We start from the raw sequence: 21,387 nt of genomic DNA on the forward strand, positions 1-21,387 counted from the left end.
ATCCTTTAATGAACATAGAAAAGGCAGAAAATCCAATCTGATTTTTCTCACACTGGGGAAATTCACAGGTATTGATAATATGCCTTGGCAATTTATCAGGACATTCTGCAATGTCTTAAAATCTGTCTGGGGGGAACACCTCTGTCCCATATGGCCACTCTACAAAATCCCCTCATAATGCATTTGAATTGGGAGCAGTTTCTACGGTTATACTGACGCTGGCATTTTAAACAAGCAGCATGTTAGAAATCACATTAATCTGCTACCTGAAAGCTACCCTAGTGAAAATGTCGCTGTGTGGTGCCCTTCGCAGGTCACCACTGGCCAATTGGAATTCACACAGAGAGGATCCTTCTGAGATAAAAGGAGCCAAGCGAGGCCGAAAAACATGGTTGGAGTTTCTCCAAGCTTGCAAAACAAGGTTTGAGCTATCTGTGATGACACAGATAACCCAGCAGTGGTAGCACAGTCGGAGTGTGTGTTACAGTGGAATCGCACTGATATCAGTACTGACTATGAGCACAAATATTCTCACACGCAGCATAAAACTGCATATAAATGTATTTGTGTGTGTAAATACACACACATGGAGGTGAAACATCAGTTTTTATCAATTGTTCCGTTTTTCAGTGGCATAAAAGCAGTTTCCTCTAGGCTGCAAGCAAAGTGACCGTACAAAGCTGGTTATTTCCCATTCTTCAACAAAACCAATAACAATGAGCATACAGTAAAAGCCACTGAAAAATCATATTGGTAATGTAGGGGCCATAGATCGATGTACCAACAGCAATGCGCTGACTAAGGAAAGGCAGGGAACATAATGGCGAGAAAATCAAAGCAAGAAGTGCCCTGTGGGAACCATTGCCAAAAATGGCCGCCATTTGAAAGTGTCAACTAATGCAATCTATGTGGATATTTTTCTTGTATAACATCTCACTCATCTCAGTTCTCACTTTTCAAGAAACCTTGGGCTATGAGTTATTAGACCAGACCACAAGTAAAGGTATGAAAGCTCCCTTTGGTTGCTTTGAACTTGAATCAAACAGTGCTGCACTGTCTCAGCCGTCTTTTCTCTCCTCTGTTCGTCTCTTGTTAGGCTGTCAAGTTGACTCCCTCCTGGTGTTTTATTTTTTTGGATATAGATGATCAGAGCCCACCTAACTGGACAAGTCATAGGGTTGTCAATCGCTCTTGGGGAGTGAAAGTAAAAACATACAAAGAATATAGTATGTATGTGCAATGCCGATAAAGTTAAATTGTGAACTGGAGTGTGTGCATGTGTGATGATGACAAAGATGATTTTAACTTTTACAGCCCAGCAGGGAAATGGAAAATATGAGGTTTAATTCAACTGCCTGGCTGGGTAAATGGCTTTTAGAGTACTGATGGTAGAAAATGAGTCAGACAAGAGGAAAAATGTGAATGGTGGAGAAAAGCAGAAAGAGCAAGTGAGCATTAGAGCAACAGCAGGAACAAAAGACAAAGTGAACAACTGAAAGTGCGTACGAGAGTACAAAAACGAAGATAAAGATTTTTAGAACACAGGAGGAAAGACCTGACTTCTTAGAGTGAGTAATGGAGACGCAGCGTGATTTGGGACGAGTGACGAGCAGCTGGTGACAGGCATGACACACAAACAAAAGTGAAGGCAAAGCAGAGCATCAAACAAGGGAACATCTCTCTTCTGTCTTACTGTCAGTGTGGGAGAGTGTGTGGGTGGGCGCGTACACATAACAGAAATTTGTTTCTGCGCATGTGCGTTTGAATACTTTCATGGCTCTGTGTCGTCTTTGTGTATGTGTGTTCCAGCCCCCGAGAGAACATGCGAGAGTATGTTTATCAAAGTCGCCGCTTTTCATAACAACCACATTCACAGAAAGTATAACATCTTAATTAATTAAGATGCTAGGCCGCCGGAAAAAGGGAGCAGAGAGAAAACAGCTGGTTAGCCCTCTGCTAGTACTTCATCTTTCTGTCATGGAGCAAAGGGAGCGGATGAAGACAGAGTAATTTAATTAGGAGCGGACCGCCATTATCGATGGATGACTGCAATGACTAGAGACATCAAACAACTTTGCCAGATGACAGAGAGTGAAAAGCAATTCAAGAAAAGGGAGAGGGGATCTGGTTAATTGTGCAGCCAGTCAGAGCACAGTTGTACTGCAGAATTGTGACGTCCATTGTTTGAATAAGGAGGGATATCGAGCAGCGTTTTCAAACTTTGGACAAACTTTGAAAAGTATGGAATATGAGTGAAGAAAAAATAGATAATAAGGTCTGTGAAGAAAGAGGGGACAGGCTGAGAAAATGGAGTGTGGGATTGAGAATGTTACTGTGGAAAATAGAAAGTGTATGGAGGCAAAATGAGATGGAGAGGAAGAAAGGGGAGACAAGGATGTGACGGAGGGCAGACCATACAGAGCAGAAGAGAAAGAAACAGAGGGAGAAGGGTTTGGAGAGAGGGAAGAGAAAAGAAAATGGAATATAAAGCTAAGTGGCCACATGTTTATGATTAGCGGCCCAATCTCATGCTCGGCCATGTCTGCACTGCATAGCCACATGGGCACATGCACACATGCCAGCAGAGATGTTCACACACACGCATGCACATGCACACACACACAATGTGCCCATTCCTCTCTTATTTTCTTCACACCCAAAAAGGTATTCATTGTTCTCCTGTCTGCTTGTCTCTGTCCAAAGGCTTAATCACTTTATGACAAGTTTTTTTTGTCTAGATGAAGTCTATGTCAAAATAAGCCATTATCAGGTGCAGTTTCCATGGTGGCAGAGATAATAACATGGAAATTTAATTTATCTTTTTTTTTTGTGATTACACAAGGCTTGACACGTGAGATCACTCATGAAAAACTGAAGCCAGATTTCATAAACAACTCATTGCTTATCACTTAAGCATTGTTTCTTCTGTCCATTTCAGTCTGTTTTCACTGTTCTAAGAACCCTTTTACTTTCTCCATGTCTCCTCTCTCTACCTTTTCACACCCTCTCTTCTCTCTTGCCTTCACGCTCTTTATGCCTCTTCTATTTTAACCTGTATCCACAGGGCAACTGTCTTTAGCTGGCAGCACTGAACACAGCCTTGTGGGGGGTGCAGATCACAGCTCAAGTCGTTGCTATGTCACTGTTGAAAAGCTTGACGGGGCTCATCACTCTTCTGTTAAAAGTAAAAGCAGTTTTTTCCAAACATTTATTACCAAATGACCCTGTTTTAGTCCCAAAATAACCATGGTCCGAGCAGAGAAAGAGTTGTAAAAATGTCATATCAATTTGAGTGAGGCATATTTTTACAATGCGTTCTTGAAGTGGCATTGCACCACTTACACCTGTCAAAGTCAATTTATTAGTCACAGGAAGTATTACTCAGCCAATGAAAGCTGTAGCATAATGTCCTCTGTGGCTCTGGAGGGGCTTTGACAGGTCTAAGAATGTGACCGATCTCACTTGAGGAATCTCAAGTTGGACTTGGACACTACAAATTTTAAGGAGAAAGTCTGCTGTCAAACTGGGGAGACATGAGCAATTACTAGACATGGAAGCACACAAGAAATATGCCAATGATTTGCACTATAGGAACCAGGGCTTTCTGAACTTGATGTGTAATGGGAATTAAAAGTATCATATTTTGGTCTCTGTAGGACATATTTTGGACATTCTTTTGTTACACTGTCTTTTAATTCCCTTAGCTTAATTAAGGGTTGGACTAAGGCCTTATATTTTTGAAAACTGAATTTTCCTCTATGTTTTGGCCTCTTGTACACATGCAATCAGAGTTTTAGGGCACTTCAACAAAGATTTTAAAAAAATGCCTATCGAGATGCTTTTGAGGAGATTTTTCAAAACTCATTCACTCAGACTGCTGAAAATAGCCGGAGCGTTTGGGGTCGTTTATGTGTTCTAGTATGCATTGTCAAAAACACTTTGAAAAACAAAGGTCTTGTGGGGAAAATTATTTTTTAAAATGAAGGGGAAAAAGTATGTTTTTGAAAATATGTTTATACATGTCAACTGTGCCTAAAATGCCAGATTATTCCTTTAGAACATGACAGAATGAGTAACAGTACATACAAATGTATTTCAAAATTGTTTACATCATGTCAAATGTTAATATTAATGTTAAAAATGTTACGTGACCCATTTTCAAACCTAATAATCCTATGTGGTTGAGAAAATCTGAGTTGAAGCTCCTTTTCTACATTTCACACTTAAGTGTCAGCCGTTCTCTCTTCTATCTCCCTCGCTGTCTCTCTTTCTCTCTCTCTCAGACTCTTCCTCCCCCTCTCTGTGCAAATAGACCAAAGGGTTTTGGCTGCAAAGGAGTGGGCCCACCTTTCCCTCTGCCTGACACTCTTGAGATGTGCAGGGTCTCATGCATGAACCAGCACCGAGGAGAGACAGTGAGGGGGTGGGAGGATGTACATTTGAGGGAGAGCAGAGGAAGAGGAGTGATGGTGAGAGTCGTCACCGTGAGAAAGATAAGGCGAGAGAAAAGCATGAGCAGGGGTCATGGTGGCGTGGAGGAACGACTGAATGGAAGTAGAGAGAGGAGGAGAAGAAGTGGGGGAGAGAACAGGTGGGTGGAGGGAGGTGAATGTGAAAAAAAAGAAATGGAGGACAAGTCAGGGAAAAAAATGACAGATCTTCAGAACCCAGAGGCAGATGTTCCTCTTCGATTCATTCTACTACAATAATGATAATGATAATATCGCTAATTTAATAATGTGCAACAGCAACTGACAATCAAACTGAGCTGGTCCTAAAAAAGATGCCATGATCTAAGTTCATAAACAACATGTAGCACTGAGTAACAGTTTGTGAGTGACTGTGTTTTTCCAAACAAAGACGAAAGGCATTTAACATTATGATGAGCCTGTTGGTAAAGGACATTTTTATGTTTCAGGAGCCAGAAAACAAAAATTTAACGAGCTCCCCTATCCAAATAAACACATTAATAAAACACAAGCACAATCTTGTCTGGCATCTATACACACATGCATACCAATATAATCTTATAAAACACATACTGCTACTTAAAAAAAAAATCCAAAAACATATGCGACAGGGAAATGCTGCATATCCAGTAAACACAATGAAAGTTATTTTAAAATGAAGTTGTTCTAAAGTGTTGCTGGAGTCACTTCATCATTATGACATCAGAAAGACACTGGACCCTTACTTTGGACAGACTTTAAATTTTGGTTGGAATGAAAATCAGATTGATGATATTTTAAATGTGTGCAATGTTGGAATTAAAATTGTATGTTTGTTCAAATTATTTTGTTAACATTGTGTTTCGGTCTCCATAGCTTATGAATAAATGTTGTTATTCTGCCTCAAGACTATGATGACATGAGATGTTTGGAAGCAATGGTTTTGAATACTTAACAATACATCTTAAAACCAATGTAATTTCAACGATTCCATGTCAGTATTCTTTGTCAAATTCACGATGGAATTAGACATCCTGACGTTTAATTTTGGTCACAACCCTAATCCAACCAAATTAATGTCTAATGACGTTGATGGCCTGCTGGGATGATTTTCAAACCAAATGAGAGACCAGATAAAGGTTTTTTTGGGGGGTAGAGTTATTTGTGTTAATGGACTTTACAAATAAAACTGGAACTGAATTGAAAGTGAGTGTTGATTTGGTTTTGACAGGGGAAAAAAAGTGGAGTTAAGAAGCAATATGAAAAAAATATGTATTGCTTTTGTATTATTATAGTTTATTAATATATCATTTGAGAGAAACAGTTTTACGCTGCCTCCTCTAGAGGCCTTGGGAACTCCCTTGTGTTGCCTGGATATGCAGCGATTTGTGTTGCATTTGTTTTAGGGGTTTAGTGTGTTGACTTTGCATTGTTTCTGTATTTATAGTGTTTGCTGTTAATGTATTTGTTTTTGGCTTTCTGTAGCATATTTTTTTCATTTGCAACATGTTTTAATTGTTGTATTTGCTTTGGATTTTTGGATGTGTTCAAAAAGGTGTCATTTCTGAAGCTTAAGCACATTTCTCCTAATGTAAATGTTTTAAGCTGTTTTAGTGCATCTGCCCTTGTCAGCGCCTGTACATACACGGATGGAGAGCACAGTGTGTGTGTGACAGTAGTCACATGAACAAGCAGGGCAGGGACCAGGCACCCACTGACTGGCTGGCACACAATAGACCACTGCCTGCTGAAAAATCATTATGGCATCATTTTATGTCTCTCTCTCTCTCTCTCTTTCATGCACACATACACAGACAGGAACGTGTGCCCAGAAATAAACATACAAACAGACGCACATACTCAGACACACATGCCTATAGCCCAAAACTGTTATAGCTGTCAGCGTTCACACCACAAGCTTAATATGAGTGGTGTGTCTCATTGATTTTGTGTCTCCCCTGTTTATAGCACTGGGAGATTGCAGTAGATTGGCTTATCAGCACACACTCATGCCACTGACGGCACATTTAGCTGCCAAACGCGACACTCTTGGAGGGACTCCTCCTTATAGAATGACTGCATGTGTATGTGTGTGTGTGTGTGTGTGTGTGTGTGTGTGTGTGTGTGTGTGTGTGTGTGTGTGTGTGTGTGTGTGTGTGTGCGTGCGCACGCAAGTTTTATCCTGTGTTTCTGTGAATGTATGTGTGTGTGTTGAGAGTGAGCAGTTCCATGCTGCTGCTTCTGTTTTCATAAATACATGTGCAAGTGTTGAATAAATTCCATTTTTGTCAAAGTAAGTGTTTTGACATGCTCGTGTTCCTGTGAACGTCTGGGCATTTAATGTGACTTTTTTATTCCAAAGAATGTTTCTGTGAATGTGTACATGCGTCATATGCAAGCTTGATTGGCTTATCGCTTGTTTTCTCATTCAGTTTGTGTTGTGTGTTTGCAAATGTTTCCCTGTCATCCTCAACATGTGCAGTGTATTTGATGTGTTTACATGTGCTTCATTATGTCTGTGTTTCTGTTTTGTATTGCTGTGTTTTGGATTCTGTGTGGAAAAACAAGAGATAACAATACTGATATAAATTTTGAGCGACATCTACTTTCACAGCAGATAAAACGAGATTTGAATTTCAGAAAAGAGAAGTCGACACTTTTTTAATCCTTGTGAAGAACTTTTTCTGATTGAAGAAACCTCATTGTCCCTTCTTGCAGAACTTCTCTAATTTTATATTCCACTCTTGTCATGTGCTGTATGCTAACGAGGTGATGACCTCATCATCCAAACACAGTGTCATTCTCCAGAGGACACCAAGACATAGAGGATGAGATGAAACTTTATATCCTTTTCTCTCCTCTCCCTGCTTTGACACTTGTCTCAGCATGTATCCATTTTGGGACATCTGATAGGGTTTATCACAACGGTGGTCCGGACTGTCATATAATGTGCACAAGTTAACAGTATAAAAACATTACAATGTCTATGGACTGCATTGTAGTCTTGGATTTTGGAGGTTAGCCCCCTAAAAAAAGTAATTTAGTCTTGCTAGTGATAAGGGTATTTCTTCCTGAAATGTGAGCAAGGCTTAGTCAAAACTGATCTAAAACATTTCTTTGAATGTATAGTTCCTAATGACTAATATCCTTGACGCTTAAACAGAAGTTTAACCTTTGACTAGACGACTAGTCTAAAAGTAAGAAAACGTTCCACAAACAGTCAGAGTAATCACAAATTAATCTATAAGCTTAAACATTGTCCCCAAAAAGTTGTTGCATATACTATAAAAGCCATTTGAAATCTGTAATGTCAATACATTTCAGTTCATTTTTGAATAACCAAACTGTATTTTAAATGTTGCTGAAATGTTTAGCACAGACACCATTATGAACAACGCACAATGAAACAAATGTCTTCTTTGTCTCAATTTATATCACGCAGGGCGTGAAGAACAGACAAATGTGTCATTTTTGTTTTTTTCCTTTGTTTTTTTTTAATCATTTTTCTTTTTATAAAGCAACATGTGACAAGGAAGACATTGAAATTCAGTGCAAATTATGTCAATATGTAAACTGTAATAAAAATGAAAAAAAATAAGTTTAAGTGACAAGCATTTCTGTGCTAGTGATAGTATAAACCCTTAATCCACTAGTCAACAGCTTGCACAAACCGCAAGTCCAAAGTGAAATAGCACCTGGCACTGATAGAACACACATGTGAGTTGAGGATTACAACATAAAATTGTTGTCTGTGAGAAATGTTTTATTTATGACATTTATCTGAAAAGTGTAACTTTCATACCAGTTCTCCCCACATCAGTGACAGTTTTATTTCATTCATAGAAGGAAAATAGAACGATAGAGTAAGTGACTTATATAGACCTTTTCTAAGTGCAAATAACACTGTATATTACTGCAGCTTTCCTGTACAACAACCATCCCTAAGGAACTGGATTTATATGCTTTAACTATTACATGTTCCCTAAGGACCTCCATCCTTGAGGAGATTGAATAGGAGAAAGCAAGTGGGGAGTGAATGCATTCATCTGCTACTGCTTTTATTCACAGGTTGGTCTTTATTTCTTTCCTTCCTCTGCTATGTCTTTTTCTCTTGTTGGTGGGTGTCATTGTTTAAGGAGGGGCAGTCCTGTCCTCTTTCACCAATAATTCTATTGGTATGATTAAACACACCAGATTAACTTGCGTTTATTTGCCAGCCCTGAGCTCTGTTGCCTCAGCTGTAGTGTGACTATATTAGATGGAAAAGTATGAATTATTAATTGTATAAACATAGAGGGGTGTAATTGTCTGGCCCTATCTCTCTCTGCTGTGGACTGATGTGGAAATGAGCTCCAGTCTGAGTCACTGAGATAATGACTTGAGCTGAGAGGGGGAAGGGAGAAATATAGAGAAGAAGTAAAAGGAAGGAGAGAGAGGGAGAGAAGAAAGTGAGGAGGAGGAGGAGAGTAGCAGCTGTGCTGCACTGTGAAATGTGTCACAAAGCCTGGACATTCACCTTTAAGCGTGTCATCTGTAAAATCATTCATAAGGATGTGTGTGCATGTACTTGAATTAGATATTTACCTCCTCCTTTGTCTGCAGTATGCATGTGTGTACATCTCTCTGTGTACATGAATCATGTGTGTGTGAGTGCATGCACATCAGCAGCTTTGTGTGTGTGTGTGTTTGTGCATGTGTGTGTTTACCTCCTCTCCTGTTGAGCTTGGCATATCCAGGTGCATATCCGTTGGAGAAGACAGACGAGCTGGTGAAGGCTGTGTGAGGCAGAGGAGAGGCTAGAGCCTCGTCACACTTCTCTGTGGAGAGAGAGAAAGAATATGGAGACAGAGGGAAAGAGAAACAGGAGAGACAGAGGAGGAAAGAGGGAACAAACAGAAAATGGGTAACATTAGCATAATTTACATTAATTAGAAAATATGCATCAGCGCTGAACATACATTTATCTAAGTGCATATGGTTGAAGTAGTTCTCAGCCATTCGAAATGACAACTTTTGTAATTAAATGTTAAATAAGTGATTTCTAGGATAAGATCTCCTCAACTCAATTCAAGTACTTTCAGCTGAAAAATCTGAAGTCTTGTATTTTCCACATGGTTTCACTCAGTGCATTGTCAAAAAGAGACTTGCTCACGGGAGTAGAGACGTGGGCCTAGCTGGAGAGAAGCTGTTTGGGGGTCAAGAACTAAGTCAGGTCAGTCTGACTTGAACCACAGGGGCATTCAGAGCATTGTTGACTTCACTGGCAATCTACTGCAAAACATCCACTGTATCAAGCACTCTGGTCTAAAACCAGATGCATAATTGATTTAAATAAAGAGGAAAAAAGAAACAGATATGTTAAATAAGTTAAACCCGGAGTGCTCCAATCAGATTAAGCTCGGCACAATCAGATTTAGCCATCAAGGCTCTAATCTGTCTTATTCTGACTCCATTATGCTGCTATAATTGTGCAAACGACACAGATCTATATAATGATATCACCAGGTGACATGGTCTCATACAAGCAAAGAGTAAGTCCATCAAATGAATCATTAGTTGGATATGCCATTTTTTCTTAAGTTAAAGGTCCAGTTTGTAGGATTTAGGGGCACATATTGGTGGAAATGGCATGCTTCCATTAGTTTAATCAACTTAAACAAAGAATCATGTTTTTGTTCTCTTAGAAAGAGTCGTTTATATCCACATATAAAGCAAGTCGTCTTCCACAGAGTTTACTACGTTGTTCAACAGTAGCCTAGAACGGACAAACCAAACATTAGCTCTAGATACACATTTTAATTTCACCCACTGAAGTTATCCAACATATTTGGCACACAGGAGAAGTTTCAGTTCTGCAACCTCACCCCTAGATGCCACCAAATCCGTCACACTGGAGCCAAATAAAAGTCAGCACTCAGCTTCAGTTGCTACTGTTCAAGACCACAAACCACAAATTACTTTGAAATTCTTCTGTTGTTTCATAAAGCACTGAATGGTATGCGGCCAAAGTACATTTTTGATCTGCTTTTCCTTCTTGAGTCCGGGACAGGTCCGCGTAGCATTCAGCTTTCAGATAAACATGAAATCTTGGAGGCCCCCCCCTACCCATCCACACACACGCATACACACACAGAGTACTGTGATGTTACTACTACAGGTTTTTGCATGGGGTACAATCTGTTGGAAACACCTATAGTTTATACAGGACTTACAAAAAAAACTTGTTATCATAGGCTGCAGTCTGTGATAACAACCTGAATGACAACACCTGTAGATATCATGTCATACAGGATTTACACAACAGATTTGCAGACATTAATTTATTTATTTACTGAGTTCAGTCTTGTAGAGCCAGGAAGAGTATTTCCTCTCTGACTGCTAAGCTGGATCAAAGCCTGTCATCCTGTGCTGCGTCCTGTGCTCAAATATAATTTGAAACAAATTTCCTTCAACTCTTCATCACCTGTGCTAGTCTATATTAGTTACACTGAGGGTGGTAGAGAGCATAAAATCTACAGCTGATAACAGCCCACCAGCATTCCCACTTAGACAATGGGTGAAATCAAAGCAATGCAGTTGGGCTGGGATACCAGGCCCCAAAATCACTAAATCTGCCTCTAAATCTGTGTGCGTTTTGACCTCAAACATCATGATCACCAGGTCAGTTCAGCACCATCACCTGATTGTTTTATCTCAGCTGCCTACTTCCTTAGTTTCCTTTTGTGCTACACAGAGCTACTAAGTAGACAGAGAGCTGTCTCCGCGAAGCCCCGCGTGAACGGAGGAGAATGGACTGAGAGGCAGCAGAGACTGAAACATTACTTAGATAAAAAACATAAACATATTTAGTTTACTCAATAAAAAGCAGACGGCCTAATGGTTTAAATAGTAAGTTAAAACTGTCAAGACTAAAATAGATAAGAAAAGGATAAACTGTGGGGTTGTTGAACTCCTTGCCAACCCGCCAACGGGTCTCCGCCATCTGCTTGGGTGTCTTAGGCGTGGGAATCATCAGAGGCCCCCCAGTATGATACTATCATGATATTATATATGGCGATTTCAAATATTTTGTAATATGCCGTATTGCAACAACATATAATGTGATAATATATTTGTGATATAATCTAATAACAAAGTTTTAAGTCTGGTCATCTCACTTCAATCATATTTATTGTAGCAACATGCATCTAGCGACTGAAAAAACAATTGATTTAATCATTCCAGTAAGCTGTCAGAGGTTTAATTTTTGTTTGTAATATCAATATTAATATTTATATAATAAAATGCTGATGCTTATCATCCATTTATGGATATAGTATTGCCATGCAAAATATCTCTACGCTATGCTGCATTGATTACTTCCCCAAAACGTAGGGCATACTGTGCTCTTCTCTTCTTGAACTCCTGATGGATGCTGATTACCTCAGTCTCAGGCTAGAATGTTAAATGTTGGCTGTATAATGTAGATTGAAGATCCTCATTTGTGCAAATTATTCATCACTTTTTTAAAAAAAAGTGAACATTTGAATGGAAAATACAACAGCTTCACAATGGCCACATTACACTGTAATGTAATGTAATCATGCAGACATGAGTCCAGATGCGCAATGAACTGCTGACCCGATGACCGGGATCAGCCATGAGGAAAATAGTCAGAAACACCGATGCGGCAGTGCTGCTCAGTCCTAGCTGACCTCAGTGTCAACTTGCAACTCCTGGAACTCTCAACAGGGATCACAGAAAGCCATTACAGCAGTATAGAGTATGCATGTGACACGCAAAGGCAGCAAAAATCCTCTACAACAAATCCATATATATATATATATATATATATATATATATATATATATATATATATATATATTATTCCTGACATACACACAGTCAAATCACTTTCCTTTCCCCTCTCAATTCACATCTTTCACTCACACATGTGCAAAAAAATGTACCTCTTCCTATGCAAGGTTTCACGTGGAGAGAAATTGTGAATTGCAGTCGATAGCTCTCTGTCACTACACTCCGTGTAAGTGTGTGCTTGTTTGTGTGTGTTTTAGTGTATATGAAGTACCATGAGATCCAGAACAAGGAAAATTGTTTGTGCTTCTGTGCATGTGTACAATACACTGTGGTTGAAAGTCAAAGCCATGTTCCCTCCTTGGGCTGTTGGCTTGTTAGACATATTACTTTGTGTCACAAGTGGACTCACAGAGAGAAAAAAATAACATCATCAAAGCCTGATAATGTATGAGTGTTTGTGTGAGAGTGTGTGTTTCTGTGGGGAAGAGGGAAATGGTCTGCAGCCTCCCTCCTGGCGTGTAAGTGAGGTTCATATTTTACATCATTGCCTGTTTTGACAGGAGGTACACACACTGACACACAGGTGTTCCTTTATAAACACACAAAAAGTAATGAGGTTTCTGGCACATTGACCTTGCACATGGCGTAGTAGTAAAATCCACCAGGAAGCATTCGGTAGCTGGCTCACCAAAGCAGAAATGTGCAGTGATGTACACAGGAGGGGAGTGTCCAAAGGAATGGGGTTGTAATTTTTAAGGGAAAAAAGTATACTTGCATCCACTTGGAGTGTGTCACTGAGCTTGTGTGTATGTATTTGAGCATGACAGGCTATATTTGCACCTTTGCAAGTACTTCTTGCACGGAGGGACATCTGCTTCTTATGGCAGTAAAAAAAAAAAAAAAAAAAAAACAGTTTGTATCCCATGGAAGGGAGTGCGGTGCTTTAAAGAGGACTTAGATGAGCTGATGCCATTGGATGTGACTCATGCCAGCACACCTAGTGATGTGTTTCTGCTTATCTCCTTCTGAAACTGTGCCATAGCTGCACCTGTCATGCAGCAGCATCTGGTCATGAAATTGGGAAAAAATCTTTGGGTCATGCTCAAGTGTCTCAGAAATTATTCTTGCACCTGAATTTATGAAAATAAGTCCTTCTCTCTTCCACCCACACACACACGCAAACACACACATCATGGGACTCTTTCACGCGCATGCATCCATACAATACCCCCCCTGCACTGATCCACAGAGACACAAACACTTGCAATGAAACCGATGCAGTCAGGCAGCCTCTAATTCATTCACACATATGCACACACAAGGCCCTTCCTGCAGCTCCATTCTCAAGAGTGTCTCTATAGGTTTCCCAGCATTATATTTTTCCAGCTGTACATGAACGTGCTTTGCCGGTCACACACACACACACACACGTACACACACACATGCAAAAACATAGAATTGCATAGAATATCTGCTGAGAGGGAAGGAATGAATGAAGCTGCAGAGCAGAGTTAATGGAGAGAAAGTGGATTTTAAAGGAACGGGGGTGTGGAAGTGTGGAGAAAAATATAGTGCATTTCTTCAGTGCTTCAAGTTATTTCCTCAGAGCCCTTTTTACACTTTGATGGGAGTAAAGTCGCTGTGTGAAGGGGTTTTAGTGATCGGATGATGAAAAAAAATGATACCTGTAATCAACTGGGTAATGCTCACTTACAAGATACAAATGATATATGAAAAAATAAATAAATACATAAATTATATACCCAGCCATTGTCAGATAAAGCTCTCAAAACCAAGGCCTCTAACTGACAGAATGGCAACCCCTCCTGAGGCAGTGTTACCATATTACTGGCTTCATTTATAAAGTGACTGATTAGATTTAAACATCTTTGGCCCCATGCAGCTTGCATTGATTTTACCACGGCGTTACATGTGTGTTAAGTGCTCTGCATTAACATCAGCTGATCTAAAAAACGTCTGCAGACAAGTTTGACAGTTTTATGAGGAGGTCTGTTAATTTGCCAACACCCCATCCACCTTTCAACACTAACTGCACATCTTATTTCCTCTACATGCTGTTGTACTGGTTATGCTGATTCCCCAGTCCCCTTCTGTTCTACTCTCTTAATAATCACATATATGATGTTATACCTTGCCTTGTGCATTATACAGTAGTATTAAAATGATATGTCTGCTAGCTTCTGTTCTGCACATTATACCCCAAGGGTAATCAATTTGACTCCCAGTTCAATCTTTGCAATGCTGCCTGGGTTCATGTGGGAACCGATGGCAAATAGTGCTACAATACTTCGTACATCATGATTAAATGACACATGAATCACATGAATCTAATTTAAGAATATATAAGGGTTGTTAGCCTTTTAAGTTCCATTTGGTTTTGTGTAAAATCAATTTTAATGTTCACAAAATGTTTTTTTTTCATATGAAAACCTTCAGAGCCAAGTCTGTAATTGGATTGCAGCTTTGTTCTTTGATCTTCAATAGAGCTGTCAATCTTCCTCTATAATCTCACATGAATTTCATTCATTCTTATTTTTCACATTCAAATTACATTCAAAATCAATGCTAAAATTTAGACAATTGTATGTACCTATACACTGTGTCGCCTCCACAGGCATATGCATTACCAACACTGCCATGCTTTTGTTGTATATGCTGTCCACGAGAGGATTTCCAACATTACCAATAAAGATTTGGAATAACCAAACAATGTTTTTGCTAAGTTATAATAAAGCTTAGGCACAAAAAGAATAATACTGACTTGTCAACTCAAACGGTCAGGATCTCAGTGGGACCACCGCTTACTGTAATTTCTTTTTTTTTCTTTGGCTAAATCGAGATTGGCTCTGCATTGAAACGAGAGCAGTGTTGTTGAAGACAAAGAGCGTTCTATACGAACAGTTAAGTAAAGCACATTCATTGTGCTTGAAGGTCAAATGCTGCTCCTCCTCAGACAGAGGGAACACTCTGCTGCTCCAAGAGAGCTCTGAATAACCCTACAGTATATTTCAACACAATATGAATATAAAATGCTCTAATTTATGCCACAACATGCCCTGGTGCTCAGCTGGGTTTTTACAATCACATCCTGTTCCAATAGATGCGATAAAAGCATCTTTTTTTCAGATGTGGGCAAGTCAAGGCAAGTAGGGTAACATTTGCTAATGTTGGCCACCACACACGCACACACACACACACACACACACACACACACACACACACACACACACACACAATAATAATATTTATAATAATAATAATGATTCCAGCATTTAAGTTGTATTTTTTTTGCTATTCAATATATATTTGACTCCTGAAACTGAAAAAAAAATTATGAGTAGAAACCAAAGTCTATATTACAATGTGACGGAGATTGTCATTGCAGTTGTTAAAGTTCTTTGTCAAACCTAAAGCACTTCAATGACGAATGACAACAAAGCATGTTTGCAGTGTACAGTTCTCTGTACAGCGAGTGGCTATATTGGCATACAAACACAAAAGCAACCATGACTGCAGAAAGGTCGTTCTGCTATGAATGGGAAAAGCAGAAATCTTGGTCTACCTACTTTAAGTATATACCTGTCAACAAAGACTACATTGTAACACTAGAGTGATGTTACTGCTGTTTGTTGTGTGACTTAGCATTACACATTTTCTAATGTATTTTAAGTGCGGTTAGAACCACACAACATTTTCTGAACACTTTCCATTTTCAACCCTTCACTGATGGCAATCCTCGTGTGGTCACTGATGTGCGGGCAACAAAGAATCAAGGGAACAGCAGTGAAAAAGGTAAATGTTGGTTGCTTTTGAAGTGAAGCCAGCATTGTGTGGCACATCTAGAAAGAGCACTGCTGTCTTTTTGGTGACGTTTAATATATGGTAGACTGCACTTTCTTTTGTTTTGGCTGAAATGTGTGTATTTGCAAACTAAGGGCCTGTTCCATATTAAATTGAAAACATTTTTTGTTGCACATTTTAGGAATTGGTGCACATGAATCTTAAAACGACATTAAATTACTGCTTAACTGAAACAGCAATCTGTTTCAGGATTCCTTGCTAAATGTCTGGCATAAAAATCTGTCTTTGCCCATTTTCTCATTTTTAGGAATGCGCCAGTACCAACAACAGTAATATACCTAAGTGATTTATTGCTTTGAGATGATTAAATTGCAGCACAAGGTTTCCCACACAGGAAAGAGGAAAAGAGGTCTAGGATCATAACCATCAATAATTCACTGATATATCACAATGCCACCTGCTGCAGCACACATACTGTATTGTCGTGCTGTAAGAAAAATACATTGTTAAAGTATATAAATGAATTGATGAAATGAAGACCAAAATTCACACCCACACAAATGCATATGGTTATATGTGCAAAACACCTAAAGCAGTGCATGACTGCTCTGTGTCACCGGTGAAGGGCACATGGTTTGTCACAGAAACACAGAACAAATTCATGAATGCAGTGGCATTGGCCATATGTTCAGCACTCAAATGTGAGATCCTGATATTTGTCCACGTCTGAAGTGGAAAGTCAGGTTCTGTATGTTCATGTACTTTAGGGCAAGCAAATTACTACAATATCCAAGCGCAAATGTCAGCCTGTTCCCTGGAGAACAAGAGAGAGATAGTTTTACACATGATGGTATTATAAGAGAGGAAAAACAGGTAGATCCAGTGAGGGAGAGAGATAGATAGAATGAAACACAAGAAAAGAGAGAGAAGACAGGAGGTGAAAGCAAAGGAAAATGGCTGCCTACCAAAGCCTTCTTAGTGACATTTCCAGCTAGGTAAATAACTAGGATGTGGAAAAATAGCAACCACGAGATGTGTCAGCTGGCTGCCACCATTTGGGACCAGAGCCACGGATAGACAGGGTTTGGCCAGCTTGTTCAAAGAGCTTTACATCGCTGCCACATCTCTGGAGCTAAGGGGAGTTGGATACAAATAGAGCATAATACATTCAGGGTGAATTTCATGACATCCTAAAGATCAACTGGCATGAATTCACAGATTGAAGCCACAAAGCTACATTTTGGCATCCAGAATGTGGCATAATAACACGGAAAACTGGCAGGTGCAAACTCCTTTAATGAACTGTTGTTCCTGCCACATTGGCATTGCAGAAATATAGCCCTGACAGAGACAGTTTTCAAGTACTTAGCACGAAGGCCTAACTCAGAGGATGTTTTGAAAATCGCAGATTTAAAAAAAAAAAAGAAATTGGAAGGACTGTTAAACACAAATGTCTACCACAAGGGGTCTCTTAGTCGAAAGGGGCTATCTCAAAGAAGAGGAACAGCAGCTGTGAAAGTCTGCAAATTATAGAACATCAAGATTTGGAGCTCCTTGTCTCCAAGTAGAGGATTAGATCAGCCATGTAACCAGAGGGTAAATATTGTTATTTCTATGTTAATGCCATTGCTATTGTTTATAAAGTGCTGCCGATGCATATGCTATATGTCACCTGAGGGGACCACGTTGTTGTGTCTAACAGCTCGCCCTTACACTTTTAAAATATTTCTACAAAAAAATACCTTTATTATCACATTGAACAGTCTATCCCACAGAATATTTGTGGCGGTAACTGACCGGTGGGTCACACCCTGAAACAACTCAGGACCCAGTGGTCTGATCCTGGCCGGTCCTACTCCCGGCTGGATCAGCAAACTTTCTGTTGCTGCGGTTACACAGTTTAGACTCCATGCTGCCACTAGCCACCAGACCAGTGTGACCGATGGGTTTTGCACTGGCTGAACTTGACTTGCTGAAAATCTGTATGCGGAGCTGCGGCCCACTCTCCCCGTGGTGAAGTAGTTCCCTGTATGGGTAGTAAGGCTGAGGGTCCGTATGGTGCACTAGCTACCTAGCTTATCTCATTTCCTTTTTCTCACAGCTCATCTCATTTGTGGTCTGATAAACAGAAAGAAAGCAAGAGCGGAGCAAGGAGATGCTGAAAATACAGCAGAAAATCAAAATGTTGTGGTCAGTGTTGATATTGTAGCAGGTTGCCAAAAATAAATCAAACTATAGGAAACAATTGTACTGTAGCAATGTAACTGCACACATTAGCTGGTGGCTGGCATGAGCCAGTTGTTAGAGTAGCACAATGTAGATCGCTAAATTGATATTGAATTATGTCAATATGGTCTCTACTAGACTGCTGTGTTACAAATTGACTCGCAATTAATGAAAAAAATATGCAATTTGGCAGAGAAAAATGCTGTATTACTGTTATTGTCACTGTGCTGTCACATACTCAGAGCACACAAGATCCCTTACTGACTCTTTATCAGCTGATATACACAAGGTCTTGAGGAGAATTAACCCACACAAGGCAGCAGGCCCAGACAAAATCCCCGGGCAGGCCCTCAAGATGTGTGCTACAGAGCTGGCTGATGTTTTCACCTCCATCTTTAACCTGTCCCTTGCACAGGCTGCAGTCTAAACCTGCTTTTAAATTACCACGATCACCCCAGTCCCCCAAAGGAGATCAGTCACTTGTCTGAAAGACTACATGGCCATCTGCACTCACTCCAATCATAATGAAGTGCTTTGAGAGGGTGGTTCTCAAAATACAAAGAAATACACTTTAGTCACAAACTCACAAAGTAACTGTACAACCTTGGAGTGAATCCCATACTCTGTGACCAGTGTTGGACATAAAAGCGGGATCAATGAACATGCTCGTATTTTTGATGAACAGTCACTTGAACACATCAGTGTGCAACAGATAAACTGTAATGTGAGTGTGATTCATTCTCACAACAGTTAATATTTGTTTTACAGCACCTGGCATGCCAGCACAACACTGGCAGACAACACAACTGCTGAACCAGTTCATGTGGATATTAAAGGATTTTTATGAACAGTTACTGAGTCCAGTGGAAAAAAAGTCTTTCTTTTATATGCAAATTGTGCCCACTGGTTCTGAAAAAACAAATCGAAACATCAGCAAAATGTGCAACAAACTTTACATGACACATCAAGTTCAAGCATCTGACCAGTATTGGGAAATACTCATGATTAAATAAGAAAAATAAAAATTAACTACCCAGTCACATTTAAATAATTAAAAAAAAAAATTAAAGCTTTTTACAGTATGCAAAATTATGTTTCAAAATGTGGAGAAAAGCAATATTTTCTGCTCTAAAGCACTAGGGGAGAGTCAACTGAAGATTCTGAAATGAAGAAGGAGCCACTGAGCATTTACAGACCCTCTTTAGCAGCTAGCACAGTAGCACACAGACACCCTGAGCTGAAGAATGAGCCAATACACAATGACAGTCTCTCTTTCAGCTATTAACAGCTGCTAGCCTTAATAAAAAGCACACACCCACAGCAGTGAGCAGAAAGTGCTGAGCCAGGTAGCCAATTCAGGATGAAATACCGAAAGGTTAGTGACGGCTGTTATGCTTGTGTTTATATGTGGCATTTAATAGAGTTATTTATTCATTTATTTATTAGGCTGAAAGAGCTTAGAGAGCTTGCTGAATGTATCAAACTTGCCGCTTACACACAGAGGGTGAACGAAATGACACTGATGCGGAAGCGCTGTTATGTTTGATGTTATATAGTTAAGGTGGTGTTATGTTGAGGATGGCTCCATTGCGTTCATGAGCCATTATTTCAGGCCCACCCCAAACCATCCTGAACACAAAAATGCTAAATAAATGAATGAATAAATAAATAGAAAGATAGATAGACATAAATAAATAAAAGTTTATTTCTACAAAGCTGTGCTTTTTAACAAGTATATTTTGACATCTATAATGTGTTCAGTAAGAAATGTCTGATTTTACTTTTTTTTTTTTTTTTACAGACTTGAACTGTGCCTATGGTAAAAAAAAAAAAAAAAAAAAGCCTTGTTTTTCTTTTTTAAACTGATCATCTGGTGTTTCCTTTGTTTTATTGAAAGTTACAGCAAGTAGACGGGTTTTAGAGGTTAAACACTGTTTCAAACTTGACAGCATAAACATTACAAATGGGTCTCTTTGTATTTCCTGTTGGAAAATTTTACACAGTGTGTGCCTGTCCTCAGCTGACAGGAAGTGGACATGAACTCAAGCTGATTCCTTGTAATACAAATCAAATATAAAATGGTCTTTATGATGCAATTGACAGGTGATCAAAGGGAATGCACCGTAAGTTTGAATACATTTACAAATTTCTCTAGATTTGAACATTCTTGTAAACATCTGAGATAATATAAGTACACATTTTAACAAAATACATATGTATAGGATATATACATACTTACATATATGTATATATGATCTATGGTATTTTCAGATATTCTAATGGGAAGGCTACACAGGGTGTTTTTAGCTATCAGACAGTTAAATTTAATATTATTTAAGACCATTTTTAAGATAATTTGTAGCTTAATTCAAGAATGTCTTTTTCATTCAAGCACTGCAGGTTAGTATGAAGTTGAGTATAGTATACATGGTCCCATTAAGAGGTATATAGGATATATATGTATATGTTATTAGAGTGAGTTAGGTTAATCTAGCCTACATGTTGCCAACAGGTAAGTGCAAGTATTAAGTAAAAAGACATTATTAGGTTCATTGGTATGTTTAAATATTTGTTACATCAGACATGTGGACTTTTAAGCAGAAGAGACTGACTCGTTTTGACAAAAAGACATTAAAAGATGGATAAATTAAAAGCAATGAAATGTCTGTGGCATGTAAGACCTCACACATTCCAATTTAAGACCACTTGTTTATATGTCATATCTTTAGGCGAGTCTGCTAAAGTCTTAACTCTTGTATACATGTTTTAATAAAGGGTTCAGTTAGTCAGTCAGCCAGAGAAGAACATTCAGTATTCTTTGTCAGGCTGCTAAGCAGACTGGCAAAAACACAACACAAAACTCTGCTATCTTTATTTAATAACTGTGAAACCAGTTTTGGTATGGTGCTGTCAAGTCTGTCCTCTCAACAACACGGAATGCTGAAGTTTGGGGACTTGGGGGCTTTTTCTGGACTCAAGTCATGAACACAGTGGAAGCTGTCAAAAGTGCCAACAGCTGCATGGAGATTCGGTCTGACTCTCCAAACTGCCAGCGACTGTGAGAGTCTCCGTCTGCTCATGCCTTTGGTCTCTG

At 39.3% G+C, this 21,387-nt stretch overlaps 1 protein-coding gene across 1 annotated transcript in view; it reads right to left on the bottom strand.

Moving 5' to 3' along the window:
• Nucleotides 1–21,387, bottom strand: part of cntnap2a (contactin associated protein 2a) — a 373,307-nt gene that overhangs the window by 214,826 nt on the left and 137,094 nt on the right. The window contains exon 2 of the mRNA XM_042510367.1: nt 9,155–9,265. Coding sequence (XP_042366301.1) covers nt 9,155–9,265 — 111 coding nt within the window. The remainder of the gene's footprint in view (nt 1–9,154; nt 9,266–21,387) is intronic.

This window comes from Plectropomus leopardus, chromosome 21, assembly GCF_008729295.1.
Source record: "Plectropomus leopardus isolate mb chromosome 21, YSFRI_Pleo_2.0, whole genome shotgun sequence".
NCBI lineage: Eukaryota > Metazoa > Chordata > Actinopteri > Perciformes > Serranidae > Plectropomus > Plectropomus leopardus.